General features: G+C 49.0%; 1 protein-coding gene across 25 annotated transcripts in view; it reads left to right on the top strand.

Annotated features, from left to right (window-relative positions):
- Positions 1 to 12,881, top strand: part of HDAC4 (histone deacetylase 4) — a 352,120-nt gene extending 339,239 nt beyond the window's left edge. For 12 of the 25 annotated variants that reach the window (XM_074010653.1, XM_045368051.2, XM_045368055.3 and 9 more), the window contains 3 exons: positions 6,232 to 6,316; positions 7,440 to 7,581; positions 7,919 to 12,881. In XM_074010653.1, coding sequence (XP_073866754.1) covers positions 6,232 to 6,316; positions 7,440 to 7,581; positions 7,919 to 7,958 — 267 coding nt within the window. In that variant the 3' untranslated portion in view covers positions 7,959 to 12,881. Of the gene's footprint in view, positions 1 to 6,231; positions 6,317 to 7,012; positions 7,129 to 7,439; positions 7,582 to 7,918 lie in introns of those variants that run through there. The other 13 variants (XM_074010654.1, XM_065526370.2, XM_065526369.2 and 10 more) reach the window with 2 other exon arrangements.
- Positions 12,882 to 13,116: the final 235 nt, after the last annotated feature.

The raw sequence follows: 13,116 nt of genomic DNA, 5'->3' as shown, positions 1-13,116 counted from the left end.
TCGTGGCCGCCACAGCCGGGCAGCCCAGCATCTGTCTATTGGCCACTTGCGCTTTCCCCTCTTGTGAAGTTCATGTCTTTTGCCTGTTTTTCTCTTGGATTGTTTTTTCCCTATTTGTTCCTAGTGGGGTGAATTAGACAGATGGGCAGAGAGAGGGAAGGAGAGAGAGAGGGAGGGAGGGAGGGAGCAGTGGTGTGAAGCAGGGTCTCCGCACATTGGTGACCAGCTTTTCTGAGTCCAGGGAGACAGAACACCCACCCACACGTCCTGTGCAGTGGATTTACTATGACAGACAGGCAGCAGGGGGTGGCAGGAGCCCGGGGCATCACAAGCCGTCCCCCAAGGCTCGGAAAATGCCCCCGTGGATGGAGTCCTGTCTGCATGCTCCTCTAGGGAACAGCCTGTCCTGAATTTTGTACCCCGAGTGCCGTGTGACACGCTGAGCTGAAGCACTGAAGGGTGGCCTGTTTCCACTGGTGGAGGACTGGGACAGAGCCAGGCTGGCCGGCCTGTGTCCTCCGCATCTCAGGCTGTGTTCCCCAGCACAGTCCACAGTCACTCTCGAGAACTACGAGTGTGAGGGACCTGGGTGGGTCCAAGGCCCCCCCGGAGAACTGTCCTGCAGGCCGGTGGGTGGGTCCAAGGCCCTCTGGAGAACTGTCCTGCAGGTGGGCGGGTGGGTCAAAGGCCCCCCAGAGAACTGTCCTGCAGGCGGGCGGGTGGGTCAAAGGCCCCCCAGAGAACTGTCCTGCAGGCGGGCGGGTGGGTCAAAGGCCCCCCAGAGAACTGTCCTGCAGGTGGGCGGGTGGGTCAAAGGCCCCCCAGAGAACTGTCCTGCAGGCGGGCGGGTGGGTCAAAGGCCCCCCAGAGAACTGTCCTGCAGGCCGGTGGGTGGGTCCAAGGCCCTCTGGAGAACTGTCCTGCAGGCTGTTGGGTGGGTCCAAGGCCCCCCGGAGAACTGTCCTCCAGACTGGTGGGTGATAGCTGGGTCCGGACGAGTGTTCTCCTCCCTGTCCTCTGGAGGAGTGGAGGTAGGATCAGAGTAATCTGTTCCTTGACTGGGAGGACTCTCCTAGGCCACAGGTTTACTTTGGGTGAAAATTTTGAATTACGGATTCAGTGACTTTAATAGGTCCATTTAAGTTTCCTATTCCTTCTTAATTTTGAGAAGTTAGTTACATTTTACCAGAAATGTCTCCATTTCAACCAAAATTTCTTCAGATTTCTTGGCAAGAGTTACGTGTCCCCAGTTTCCTGCCTTTTACATCTCTGCTCTGCCTGCAGCCGGGGCCCCCTTTCGTCCCTGGGGTCGTCCCTGTGTGCCCCCCGCACTTGGGTTTCCTCCGTCAGTCCTGCCGGAGCTTGTCAGTTTAATCAGGCACTTCCGAGAATCCATCTTCAGCTGCAGCATCCTTTTTTCTTCTCAGAATTTATTTGTCTGCTTTTCCATCTATTTTCTTTACTTCTTGCTTTAGGACCACTGTGTTCTCTTGCTGACTTCTTACATTGAATATTTAGTTTCAGTCTTTCCTGATGTGTGCAGTTAGGGCTGTAAATGGCTCCAGCATGGCATTCAGCCACGTCTCGCATCGTGATAGGTAGCGCTTTTCATTATTTTTTGGTTCTCAGCATTTCCTGATTTCTATTATGAGTTCTTCTTTGAGCCACGAGTTGGTGTGTTTTCTAATTTCCAAACATAAGGACTCATGGTTCTCTTTTTGCTATCAATTTCTAACAAATTGCACTGTGGTAAGAAAAGGAAGCGTGGTTGGCCTTCACTTTTTTGTGGAGACTCGCTTTACGGGCCAGTGCGTGGTCAGCCCCCAGACATTCCACATGTGTTTGGGATCACGTGTCTTCTCCGTCTGTTTCACAGAGTTCTATTTGTGTTCATTAAGCAGAGCTTGCTAATTGTATTGTTCACGTTTTGGTTTTCCTGACTGACGATTGTCTGCTGGGTCTGAGAAAGACATGACAAAGCCTCCCTTGTCCTCTTTCCGTTGCACCCTTTTTAGACATTTTAAAGCTGCTTTACTAAATGTAGACATTTAACATCATTTTGCCCTTTTGTGATGAATTGAAGTTTTATCACAGTAACCTTCTGTGTATCCAGTAATGGCCTTTCCCTTACATCTTTTGTGCCAGATATTGGAGCTATGACCCCAGCTGCCCTTTGGCCAGGTTTGCCTGCCTAGCATCAGTTTTCCTGTGTGACTTTCAGCCTTCCCCTGAAGTTTCAGATGTGTCTCCTATAAACAGCAAAAGCCTGGGCAGTGTATTATTTTCATGTCCTGTCCAGTGGTCCGTGCTTTAAGTGGAAACGTGGGTCATTTGCCGTTAGTTTGATCCCTTTTTTCAGATGCCTTTGTACCATCTTACTTTATTCTTTGTTTGTCCCCATTTCCTGGAGCTCTTTCCTTTTTCTCTTTTCTCACCTTCTCTCGGGGTAGTTGAGGGTTTCCTGCATTCCGTTTTTTCCTCTACTGAGTCCAAAGATATGCAACCTATTTTCTTGTTTTTCATTCGTCATTTTCAACAAGTGGAGCATGTATTCTCCACACAGTCAGCGTCCTGACTCCCGCCTCTATGCAAACCAAAGCCGGGACTGGGCCAGCCCCAGTTAGGGTGCTAGGGTGCCAGGGTGCCAGAGTAGACACAGAGCACCCCGGTGGATATCCTTCCACTGCAAAACTACTTGTTTATCAGACATTGAAATTGAACCAGGGCCGTGAGTGGTTTTGTTTGTTTCACTAAATCCGGCAGCCCTAGCTCCAGTGCCCCATCCCAGGTTATATCACTGACTGGTATTTCATTTCCTTCTTTCTTTTGTTTGATTTCACTGATAAGACACCATTATTATTGCTCTGTGTCATCCGTCTTCATCCAGGCTCTCTCTCCTGCACTTACATCATTTTCTTGGCTCATCGTTCCTTCTCATTTCTCACACTGTCTTCTAGGATTATTTTCATACGGCCTTAGCTGTAATACATCCACTAGAGTGTCCCTTGGGAAAACACTCATGTGGTCAACTTCCCCAGCTCATGTTTGTGAGGAGGAAGTTCTTTATCTCACCCTTGTTCTTGGATGATAGTTTCACTAGATAAACAATTCTGGGTTGACAAGGATTTGCTCTTGACACATTGAAGATCTTAAGCCACTGTCTGCTTGTCTCCATTGCTGTTAAGGAGTTGGTGTGTGGCTAATGGCTACCCCTCTGAAGATTGTGTTTTCTCTAGCAGCTTTTATAATTTTATTTTTGCTTTTGATGTTCTGCAGTTTTACTCTGCTATGACTAGGTGTGCATTCCTGGTTTTTTTTTTTTCCCCCTGCTTGGGTCTCAGATCTTCCATGTTAGGTTCATAAATCTCTGGTTGTTTCATCATACAGAAATGTCATTTATTTTTAATACATACTCAGCATATTTACTTTTTATAATTTATAACTGATGATTTCAATAACTGCAGTCTTTAAGGATCTAATCAACATTCTTAATAAACTTAATTTTTAGGTAGTTTAAGATTTACAGAAACATTGTAGAGATTATGTGCAAGTTCCTCATATCCCCCTCGGAAAATGTCTTCTACTGCGAACCTCTTACCTCGATATGAGTCATTCGTCACAACTTAGAAACCAACGCTGGGCCATGACTATTAACTCCAAAGTGTATTCGATGTCACCAGCTTTACCGCAGCTGCCCCTTTTCTATTCTAGGGTCCTGTCCGGGATCACACATCACATTTAGTCATTTCGTGTCTTTTGTCTCAGTCTTCCATGGCTTTTCAAGGAGCACTGGCCAGGGATTTTGCAGACTGTCCCTCAGTTTGTGTTTGAGTTTTTTCTCCTGGTTCTGTGCCTTGGGGAGGAAGATCACAGAACCACGATGCCATTTGCCTGTCGCATGTGCTGCCAGCATGGGTCACTGACCTTCATCATTTGCTGAGAGTGATGTTTGCCGGGTCCTTCCAGCATTGGGTTACACTTTTACTGCCTTTCCAAATGTATTCTCTGGAAGAAAGTCACACTCAGCGCAGCACACACTCGGGGACAGAGTTGGGGAGGCCTTAAGCTCCATCTCCTGGAGAGGGGAGTAGGTACGTGCGTTACTGGAAATGCTAAAGGATTTGTCTCAGCTCCCTGTGTATTTAGTTACTTGTTCTTATCCCGGTGAACTCCTGGGTATCTTACACTTTGGGTCATGCTTCAATACCGAGGTGTTTATTTGGCTGCTCAGCTGGTTCCTGCTCTGGCCCTGGGGCACCTTTCAGACTGGCCCTGCGTGTCCTGTGATGGACCCGTCCCTTGACCTTCAGGCATGTCCTGATTTCCCAGCTCCACAAGGTGGTCCAGGCTCTCCTTGTATTTTCCCTGCCCCAGCCTTGGACCGAGCCATTGTCCAAGGAGCCCACTTCCCTTCATTGGAGAATGGGATTGGGAACCTCACTGGTCTCTGCTGACCCAGGCTCGTGCTGGCTCGCTTCTGTGTTGTTTGGGGTTTTTGTGTTTGGGAACTCATGCGTCCTGGAAGTTAACCGGCTGCACTCATTTGAAGTCTGCTGTGGGGATGTGTGCCTCCAAAGAGGCCCTGCAGTGGTTGCTGCCTGGCGCCCTGGCCTGGCAGAGCTGACACTGTCGATAGTAGCTGTCCATTCACAGTGTCTAGAGCCAGGCAGATTCTCAGGGCCACTTTGTCTTTTCTTCTCTACCCAGAAGCCAGAGTTAAAACCCAAACGCGCTGGGCGCGGTGGCTCACGCCTGTAATCCCAGCGCTTTGGGAGGCCAAGGCGGGCGGATCACAAGGTCAGGAGATCGAGACCACGGTGAAACCCCGTCTCTACTAAAAATACAAAAAATTAGCCGGGCGCGGTTGTGGGCGCCTGTAGTCCCAGCTACTCGGGAGGCTGAGGCAGGAGAATGGCGTGAACCCGGGAGGCGGAGCTTGCAGTGAGCCGAGATCGCGCCACTGCACTCCAGCCTGGGCGACAGAGCGAGACTCCGTCTCAAAAAAAAATAAAAATAAAAAAAATAAATAAATAAAACACAAACGCTCCTTCCAATGGCCTCTGTGGGACAAGTTGTTGTGTGTCTGTCCTCGTTCACCCATCCTTTCCTGACAGTGGTCTTTCCAGGCCCAGCCTGCACAGCCCAAGGCTGGCTCCAGGACACCTGGGGACATGAGTGCTATGGCCCCCTGGATCAGGTCCAGCTTTGTTCCAGACCCAGCAGGTTTTCCCTGGTTTTGTGGGCTTTTCCAGTTATTTAAATGTTCTTGAACTGTTGTATTTCTATATTTTTATAATCTTTTCAATCAACCTTTTTTTAAATTTTTATTTTGAGACAGGGTCTCACTCTGTTGCCCAGACAAGAGTGCTGTGGCACAATCTCGGCTCACTGCAGCCTCCACCTCCCAGATTCAAGAGATTCTTATGCCTCAGCCTCCCGAGTAGCTGGGACTACAGGTGCACACCACCACGCCTGGCTAAGTTTTGTATTTTTAGTACAGATGGAGTTTCACCACGTTGCCCAGGCTGGTATGGAACTCCTGACCTCAAGTGATCCACCTGCCTTGGCCTCCCAAAGTACTGGGATTACAGGCATGAGCCACTGCGCCTGGCCAGTCAACCATTTTTAATTGTTGTATTGCAAATGCTTTGCCCTGTTGCCCTGTCATTTACCTATAAACTTCTTCCCTGCTTTTATCTGCTGCCAGTACTTAGGGAAAAACTTGGTGTGCAGGATTCCCTCTGAGAGATCTGACTTCTTCTTCCATTTCATCTCCCCCAACCCCACCTTCCACTGCCCTGAAAGAAAACCAAGATCAGGGGATATTCAAACATTTTTATTTATTAATGAAAGACAAGGAAAAGGAAAATGATGAAGTAAGCATCCCTCCCCCTAATGTAACCCTGTGGCATCGATGGTGGATACCAAGCTCACATGCTGGTGCCAGCCCATTCCTGGGGGCCGTCTTTCTTCCTGCTACTTGTAGGAACCCACAAATATACCTTATAGTGCCCTAAAAAAATGCCTACATAAATCCACTTTTACAAAAAAGTTATATAATAAATGCCACAGCACATTTGACTTTTTAAAGTTATTTTTTTCTACTCTATGGGCAAATGCACCCCACAAGGGACTCTGTGCTCAGGAAACAGTTGCAGTCTCGGTACACCCCATCTAATGCACGTGTGGATTATATTGGCAGTCTTTATATTCTTACGTATTTTCTTCCAGCTTGATCCTCTCCCAGAAAAGGTTTTACAGCAAAGACCCAATGCAAACGCTGTCCGCTCCATGGAGAAAGTCATGGAAATCCACAGTAAGTTGCCTGGCCGGGTGCTCACAGGGGACACGCTCCTGGTGGCGGGACCCCACTGCCCCACATCCCTGTCCCCCTATACCCCCAGCTCCTCTCCATCCCACTGCCAGCTGCTTCCCCAGGCCTGCAGCAGGAGGCCTTGCTTTCAGCTGCATTTCTTGAGCTAGTAGAGACTCACATTTAACTCCCACTGGATTTTCGCCGGCCTACTGGGATGGTTCCATCAGCCCATTTTGTAGGTCTAGAGAATCAAGGCCCAGACAGTCTCAGTGTGAAGTCACTTGCTCTAGGTCCCCAGCTAGCAGTGGGAGCCATGGCTATGAACCTGTACCCTGGGGACTCCGGCCTCTTCCCTGGACCAGAGAAGCCCACGTCCTTAGATCAAACCTTTGGCCCTGCAAAGAGGCAGGATGTAGGCCCTCCGCGTTCTGGCACCGACCCTCAAGGAGTGGGTCCTGGGTGCAAGGGCGTGGCATGCAGCCTGTCTCAGAGGCACCTCCCACACCCTGTCATTGTTGCAAGCCCAGCTTGTCTTGCCTTTGAGATGACCCAGATGATTGACTGTCTACACAAGCAGGTGTAGTCCAGAGCTTGACTCTCCATTTCCCTGTGTGGGGGAGTCCTGGCCTTAGAGCCCTGAAGCTGACCCTGGGCCAGGCCCAGCCCTCCACATACACCCGCTTGTACCTGATGCAGGACCCCTCCACCCCCAGCCTCTGTGAGGGCCCAGGCAGAAGATCCCTCAGCCCCAGCAACAATCCACCAGCTCATCTTCTCCCAGAGATAGGAAGGCTCAACCCAGCAGGCTGGCAGCCCCCACTCCTGAGCTCCCAGGGCAGAAAGGAGCGTGGAAAGCCAGGCCCACAGGAGCCTGTGTCTGCAGTCCTAGCTGCTCCTGGAGGGACTCGAGCCACTCACGATGGGGAAACATTTCCAGAGATTCTCGGTCTTCGCGAGCTTGTAGCCATGCAGTCCTCTGCTTCGCGTCTCTTCAAAGACGGGTGCTTTTAAAATCATAAGGGATCAATCTCGTTTGAGGCTCAGGGTCCCGCAGGACCCTCCCGGGCCGCCGTGCATCCTGCTAAGGTGTAGTCACTGAGCAACCTTCCTCACCCCACCCCAGGCAAGTACTGGCGCTGCCTGCAGCGTGCAACCTCCACGGCAGGGCGTTCTCTGATCGAGGCTCAGACCTGCGAGAACGAAGAAGCCGAGACGGTCACCGCCATGGCCTCGCTGTCCGTGGGCGTGAAGCCCGCCGAAAAGAGGTGAGCACCTGCCCTGCCGGCCACCTGCCCTGCTGCCCACCTGCAGGCTCACCCAGCCCCACTGTGTCCAGGGACACTCTGTTCAGGGTCAGAACATTTATGGCATGTGCCATGCCAAACAGACTAGAGACAGGCAAGCGGGGCCCCCTCCTTCTAGTGCCAAAGCCCCTTAGAGACGCATGAGGAGCGTTAGATACTGAACAGATGGACCCGGTGCCCCCGGGCCTGGGTAGGCTGGCGGGTGGGGCAGCGCACAGCCTTTAACCCACATTCTGTTCTCTCCTCTCTGTGGTCCACCTGCCCCACGCCCCGTCTCTTTCTCTTGCGGGATCCACAGAGCAGACGAGGAGCCCATGGAAGAGGAGCCGCCCCTGTAGCACTCCCTCGAAGCTGCTGTTCTCTTGTCTGTCTGTCTCTGTCTTGAAGCTCAGCCAAGAAACTTCCCCGTGTCACGCCTGCGTCCCACCGTGGGGCTCTCTTGGAGCGTCCAGGGACACCCGGCGTACAACAGCCACGGGAAGCCTTTCTGCCACCCAGGCCCACAGGTCTCAAGACGCACATGCACACCTGGGTGTGGCAGCCTCACAGGGAACACGGGACAGACGCCGGCGACGCGCAGACACACGGAGACGCGCAAGCCAAGCACACTCTGGTGGGTCCCGCGAGGGGCGCCGTGGAGGAAAGAAGCCTGTGGCAACAGGCGGCCGAGCTGCCGAATTCAGTTGACACGAGGCACAGAAAACGAATATCAAAGATCTAATAATACAAAACAAACTTGATTAAAACTGGTGCTTAAAGTTTGATTATTACCCACAACTCCACAGTCTCTGCGTAAACCACTCGACTCATCTTGTAGCTTATTTTTTTTTAAAGAGGACGTTTTCTACGGCTGTGGCCTGCCTCTGTGAACCATAGCGGTGTGCGGTGGGGGGTCTGCACCCGGGTGGGGGATGGAGTGACCTTTAAAGAAAACAAAACTGGACAGAAACAGGAATGTGAGCCTGGGGGAGCTGGCTTGAGTTTCTCAAAGCCATCGGAAGATGCGAGTTTGTGCCTTTTTTTTATTGCTCTGGTGGATTTTTGTGGCTGGGTTTTCTGAAGTCTGAGGAACAATGCCTTAAGAAAAAACAAACAGCAGGAATTGGTGGGACAGTTTCCTGTGGCCAGCCGAGTCTGGCAGTGCTGGCACCGCGAGCTGGCCTGACGCCCCAAGCACGGGCACCAGCCGTCATCTCCGGGGCCAGGGGCTGCAGCCCGGCGGTCCCTGTTTTGCTTTATCGCTGTTTAAGAAAAATGGAGGTAGTTCCAAAAAAGTGGCAAATCCCGTTGGAGGTTTTGAAGTCCAACAAATTTTAAACGAATCCAAAGTGTTCTCTTCTCACACGTCACATAACGATTGAACATCTCCATCTGGTCGTGAAGCATGTGGTAGGCACACTTGCAGTGTTACGATCGGAATGCTTTTTATTAAAAGCAAGTAGCATGAAGTATTGCTTAAATTTTAGGTATAAATAAATATATATATGTATAATATATATTCCAATGTATTCCAAGCTAAGAAACTTGATTCTTATGAAATCTTGATAAAATATTTATAATGCATTTATAGAAAAAGTATATATATATATAAAGTGAATGCAGATTGCCGAGGTCCCTGCGAATGGATGGCTCTCAAGGTGCTTATGGAAAGGGATCCTGATTGAAATTCATGTATTTTCAAGCTCCAGATTGGCTTGATTTCAGATCGCCAACACATTCGCCACTGGGCAACTACCCTACAAGTTTGTACTTTCATTTTAATTATTTTCTAACAGAACCCCTCCCGTCTCCAAGCCTTCATGCACATATGTACCTAATGAGTTTTTATAGCAAAGAATATAAATTTGCTGTTGATTTTTGTATGAATTTTTCACAAAAAGATCCTGAATAAGCATTGTTTTATGAATTTTACATTTTTTCTCACCATTTAGCGATTTTCTGAATGGTAATAATGTCTAAATCTTTTTCCTTTCTGAATTCTTGCTTGTACATTTTTTTAACTTTCAAAGGTTTTTAATTATTTTTGTTTTTATTTTTGTACAATGAGTTTTCTGCAGCATATGGAATTGTTGCCGTCAGGGTTTATTTTCAGAAAGTGAGAGGAGGGACGTAGGTCTTTTTGGAGTGACACCAACGATTGTGTCTTTCCTAGTCTGTCCTAGGAGCTGTATAGAGAAGCCCGGGGCTCTTTTTAACCTTCAACACTAGTAGTATTACGAGGGGTGGTGTATTTTTCCCCTCTGTGGCAGGGGCAGGGAGGGTCACTTAGGATGCCCGGCCACCCTGGGAGGCTTGCCAGATGCCGGGGGCAGTCAGCATTAATGAAACTCATGTTTAAACTTTTCTGACCACATCGTCAGGATAGAATTCTAACTTCAGTTTTCCAAAGACCTTTTAAGCATGTCAGCAATGCATGGGGCACACGTGGGGCTCTTTACCCGTTTGGGTTTTTCCACTGCAGCCACATGGCCAGCCCTGGATTTTGGAGCCTGTGGCTGCAAGGAGCCCAGGGACCCTTGTTGCCTGGTGAACCTGCAGGGAGGGTATGATTTCCTGACCAGGACAGCCAGTCTTTACTCTTTTTCTCTTACAGTAACTGACAGTCACGTTTTACTGGTAACTTATTTTCCAGCACATGAAGCCACCAGTTTCATTCCAAAGCGTATCGGGTTCAGACTTGTGGGCAGAAGTTCAGACACACCGTGCTCAGGAGGGACCCAGAGCCGAGTTTCGGAGTTTGGTAAAGTTTACAGGGTAGCTTCTGAAATTAACTCAAACTTTTGACCAAATGAGTGCAGATTCTTGAATTCACTTGGTCATTGGGCTGCTGACAGTCAGCTCTGAGACAGTGGTTTGAGAGCAGGCGGAACGGTCTTGGGACTTGTTTGACTTTCCCCTCCCTAGTGGCCACTCTTTGCTCTGAAGCCCAGATTGGCAAGAGGAGCTGGTCCATTCCCCATTCATGGCATAGAGCAGTGGCAGGGCCCAGCTAGCCGGCTCTTCTGGCCTCCTTGGCCTCATTCTCTGCACAGCCCTCTGGGGATCCTACCACCTGCCCTCTTACCCCGCCATGGCTTATGGGGAGGAATGCATCATCTCACTTTTTTTGTTTTAAGCAGATGATGGGATAACATGGACTGTTTAGTGGCTAGGTTATCAATGGGGAGACTAAATTCTAATCTCATTCAAATGGAGACATCCTCTGTGCAAAGACCTGGCAGGGGGAGGCACGTTTCATCTGTCAGCTCACTCCAGCTTCACAAATGTGCTGAGAGCATTACTGTGTAGCCTTTTCTTTGAAGACGCACTTGGCCCTTCTCCACAGCAAGTGTCTGGGCAGATGGCAGAGGATCTGCCTCGGCATCTGCGGGCAGGACCCCACCAGGGAGGGTTATTTCGTGTGCTCTCCCTGTGGGTCCTTGGACCTTTAGCCTTTTTCTTCCTTTGCAAAGGCCTTGGGGGCACTGGCTGGGAGTCAGCAAGCGAGCACTTTATATCCCTTTGAGGGAAACCCCAATGACGCCACTGGGCCTCTTGGCGTCTGCCCTGCCCTCGCGGCTTCCTGCCGTGCTGCAGCGTGCCCACGTGCCCACGCCCCACCAGCAGGCGGCTGTCCCGGAGGCCGTGGCCCGCTGGGACTGGCCGCCCCTCCCCAGCGTCCCAGGGCTTCGGTTCTGGAGGGCCACTTTGTCAAGGTGTTTCAGTTTTTCTTTACTTCTTTTGAAAATCTGTTTGCAATGGGAAGGACCATTTCGTAATGGTCTGACACAAAGCGAGTTTGATTTTTGCAGCACTAGCAATGGACTTTGTTGTTTTTCTTTTTGATCAGAACATTCCTTCTTTACTGGTCACAGCCATGTGCTCATTCCATTCTTCTTTTTGTAGACTTTGGGCCCACATGTTTTATGGGCATTGATACATATATAAATATATAGATATAAATATATATGAATATATTTTTTTAAGTTTCCTACACCTGGAGGTTGCATGGACTGTACGACCGGCATGTCTTTATATTGTATACAGATTTTGCACGCCAAACTCGGCAGCTTTGGGGAAGAAGAAAAATGCCTTTTTGTTCCCCTCTCATGACATTTGCAGATACAAAAGATGGAAATTTTTCTGTAAAACAAAACCTTGAAGGAGAGGGGGGGGAAGTTTGCGTCTTATTGAACTTATTCTTAAGAAATTGTACTTTTTATTGTAAGAAAAATAAAAAGGACTACTTAAACATTTGTCATATTAAGAAAAAAGTTTATCTAGCACTTGTGACATACCAATAATAGAGTTTATTGTATTTATGTGGAAACAGTGTTTTAGGGAAACTACTCAGAATTCAGAGTGAACTGCCTGTCTCTCTCTTGAGTTGATTTGGAGGAATTTTGTTCCGTTTTGTTTTGTTTGTCTCCTTTTATCTCCTTCCACGGGCCAGGCGAGCACCGCCCGCCCTCACTGGCCTTGTGACGGTTTATTCTGATTGAGAACTGGGCGGACTCGAAAGAGTCCCCTTTTCCGCACAGCTGTGTTGACTTTTTAATTACTTTTAGGTGATTTATGGCTAAGATTTCACTTTAAGCAGTCGTGAACTGTGCGAGCACTGTGGTTTAAAATTATACTTTGCATCGAAAGGAAACCATTTCTTCATTGTAACGAAGCTGAGCTTGTTCTTAGCTCGGCCTCACTTTGTCTCTGGCATTGATTAAAAGTCTCCTATTGAAAGAAAAAGAAAGCGAACAGTTTTTGTTTGTTTGGTTTTTTTGCTGTGTGTGCTCCATAGTGGAGGCGCTATTTTCCAATTGATGAGAATGACAAACATATATAATCTATCTATCTATCTATCTATCTATCTATCTATCTATCTATCTATAAAGGGGGCTTGAACCTTACTCACCCAAGAGCTTCTTACGGAATGTGGTAGAAAACCAAGTTGTAACGACACTGTAACCTACCTGATGCCTGTTCGCGCCCGGCGTGAGCTCCGCACTGGCCGTGGCCACCATTCGCCTCTGTAATTTAATCCGTTTCTCTTGGATTGTCTGGACGTGCCCAACGGTTCTTTCTTTTGCTCAGTGGAGTTGAAGGTTTTGTGTTTGGTTTTCTCATTCTTGTCTTGTTTTGTGTGGGTGGATTTTCACTGACCAATGATATCCTCTTCTGACGGTCAACTTCTTTCCACTTCACTGGAGTCCAGTATTCTGTACCACATCACGCAATGTGTTACTCTTGTGGTGTAAATAAAGACTGCGTTACTTGCCCTCCCAGCTCTGGTTTCTGCCCGTGCACTCTCTTCCTCATTGGCTCTCGCATGTCTGGGACCCTGTGGGCCGAATGGCCAGTGCCCTGGGTCCCATCCAGATGGTTGCCTGGGAATCACTGGACCCCATGGGGACGGCCCCTAGGCCCAGACCAGCGGCAGACCCAACCCCCTCTGCCTATATAATCAGGTCCCATAGGAGTGTCTTCGTTTTAAATGTCCAGTGATTTAAATCTTTACAT

This window comes from Macaca fascicularis, chromosome 12, assembly GCF_037993035.2.
Source record: "Macaca fascicularis isolate 582-1 chromosome 12, T2T-MFA8v1.1".
Classification (NCBI taxonomy): Eukaryota; Metazoa; Chordata; class Mammalia; order Primates; family Cercopithecidae; genus Macaca; species Macaca fascicularis.
The sequence above is the reverse complement of the archived record's forward strand: the minus strand, read 5'-3'. Positions and strand labels throughout refer to the sequence as shown.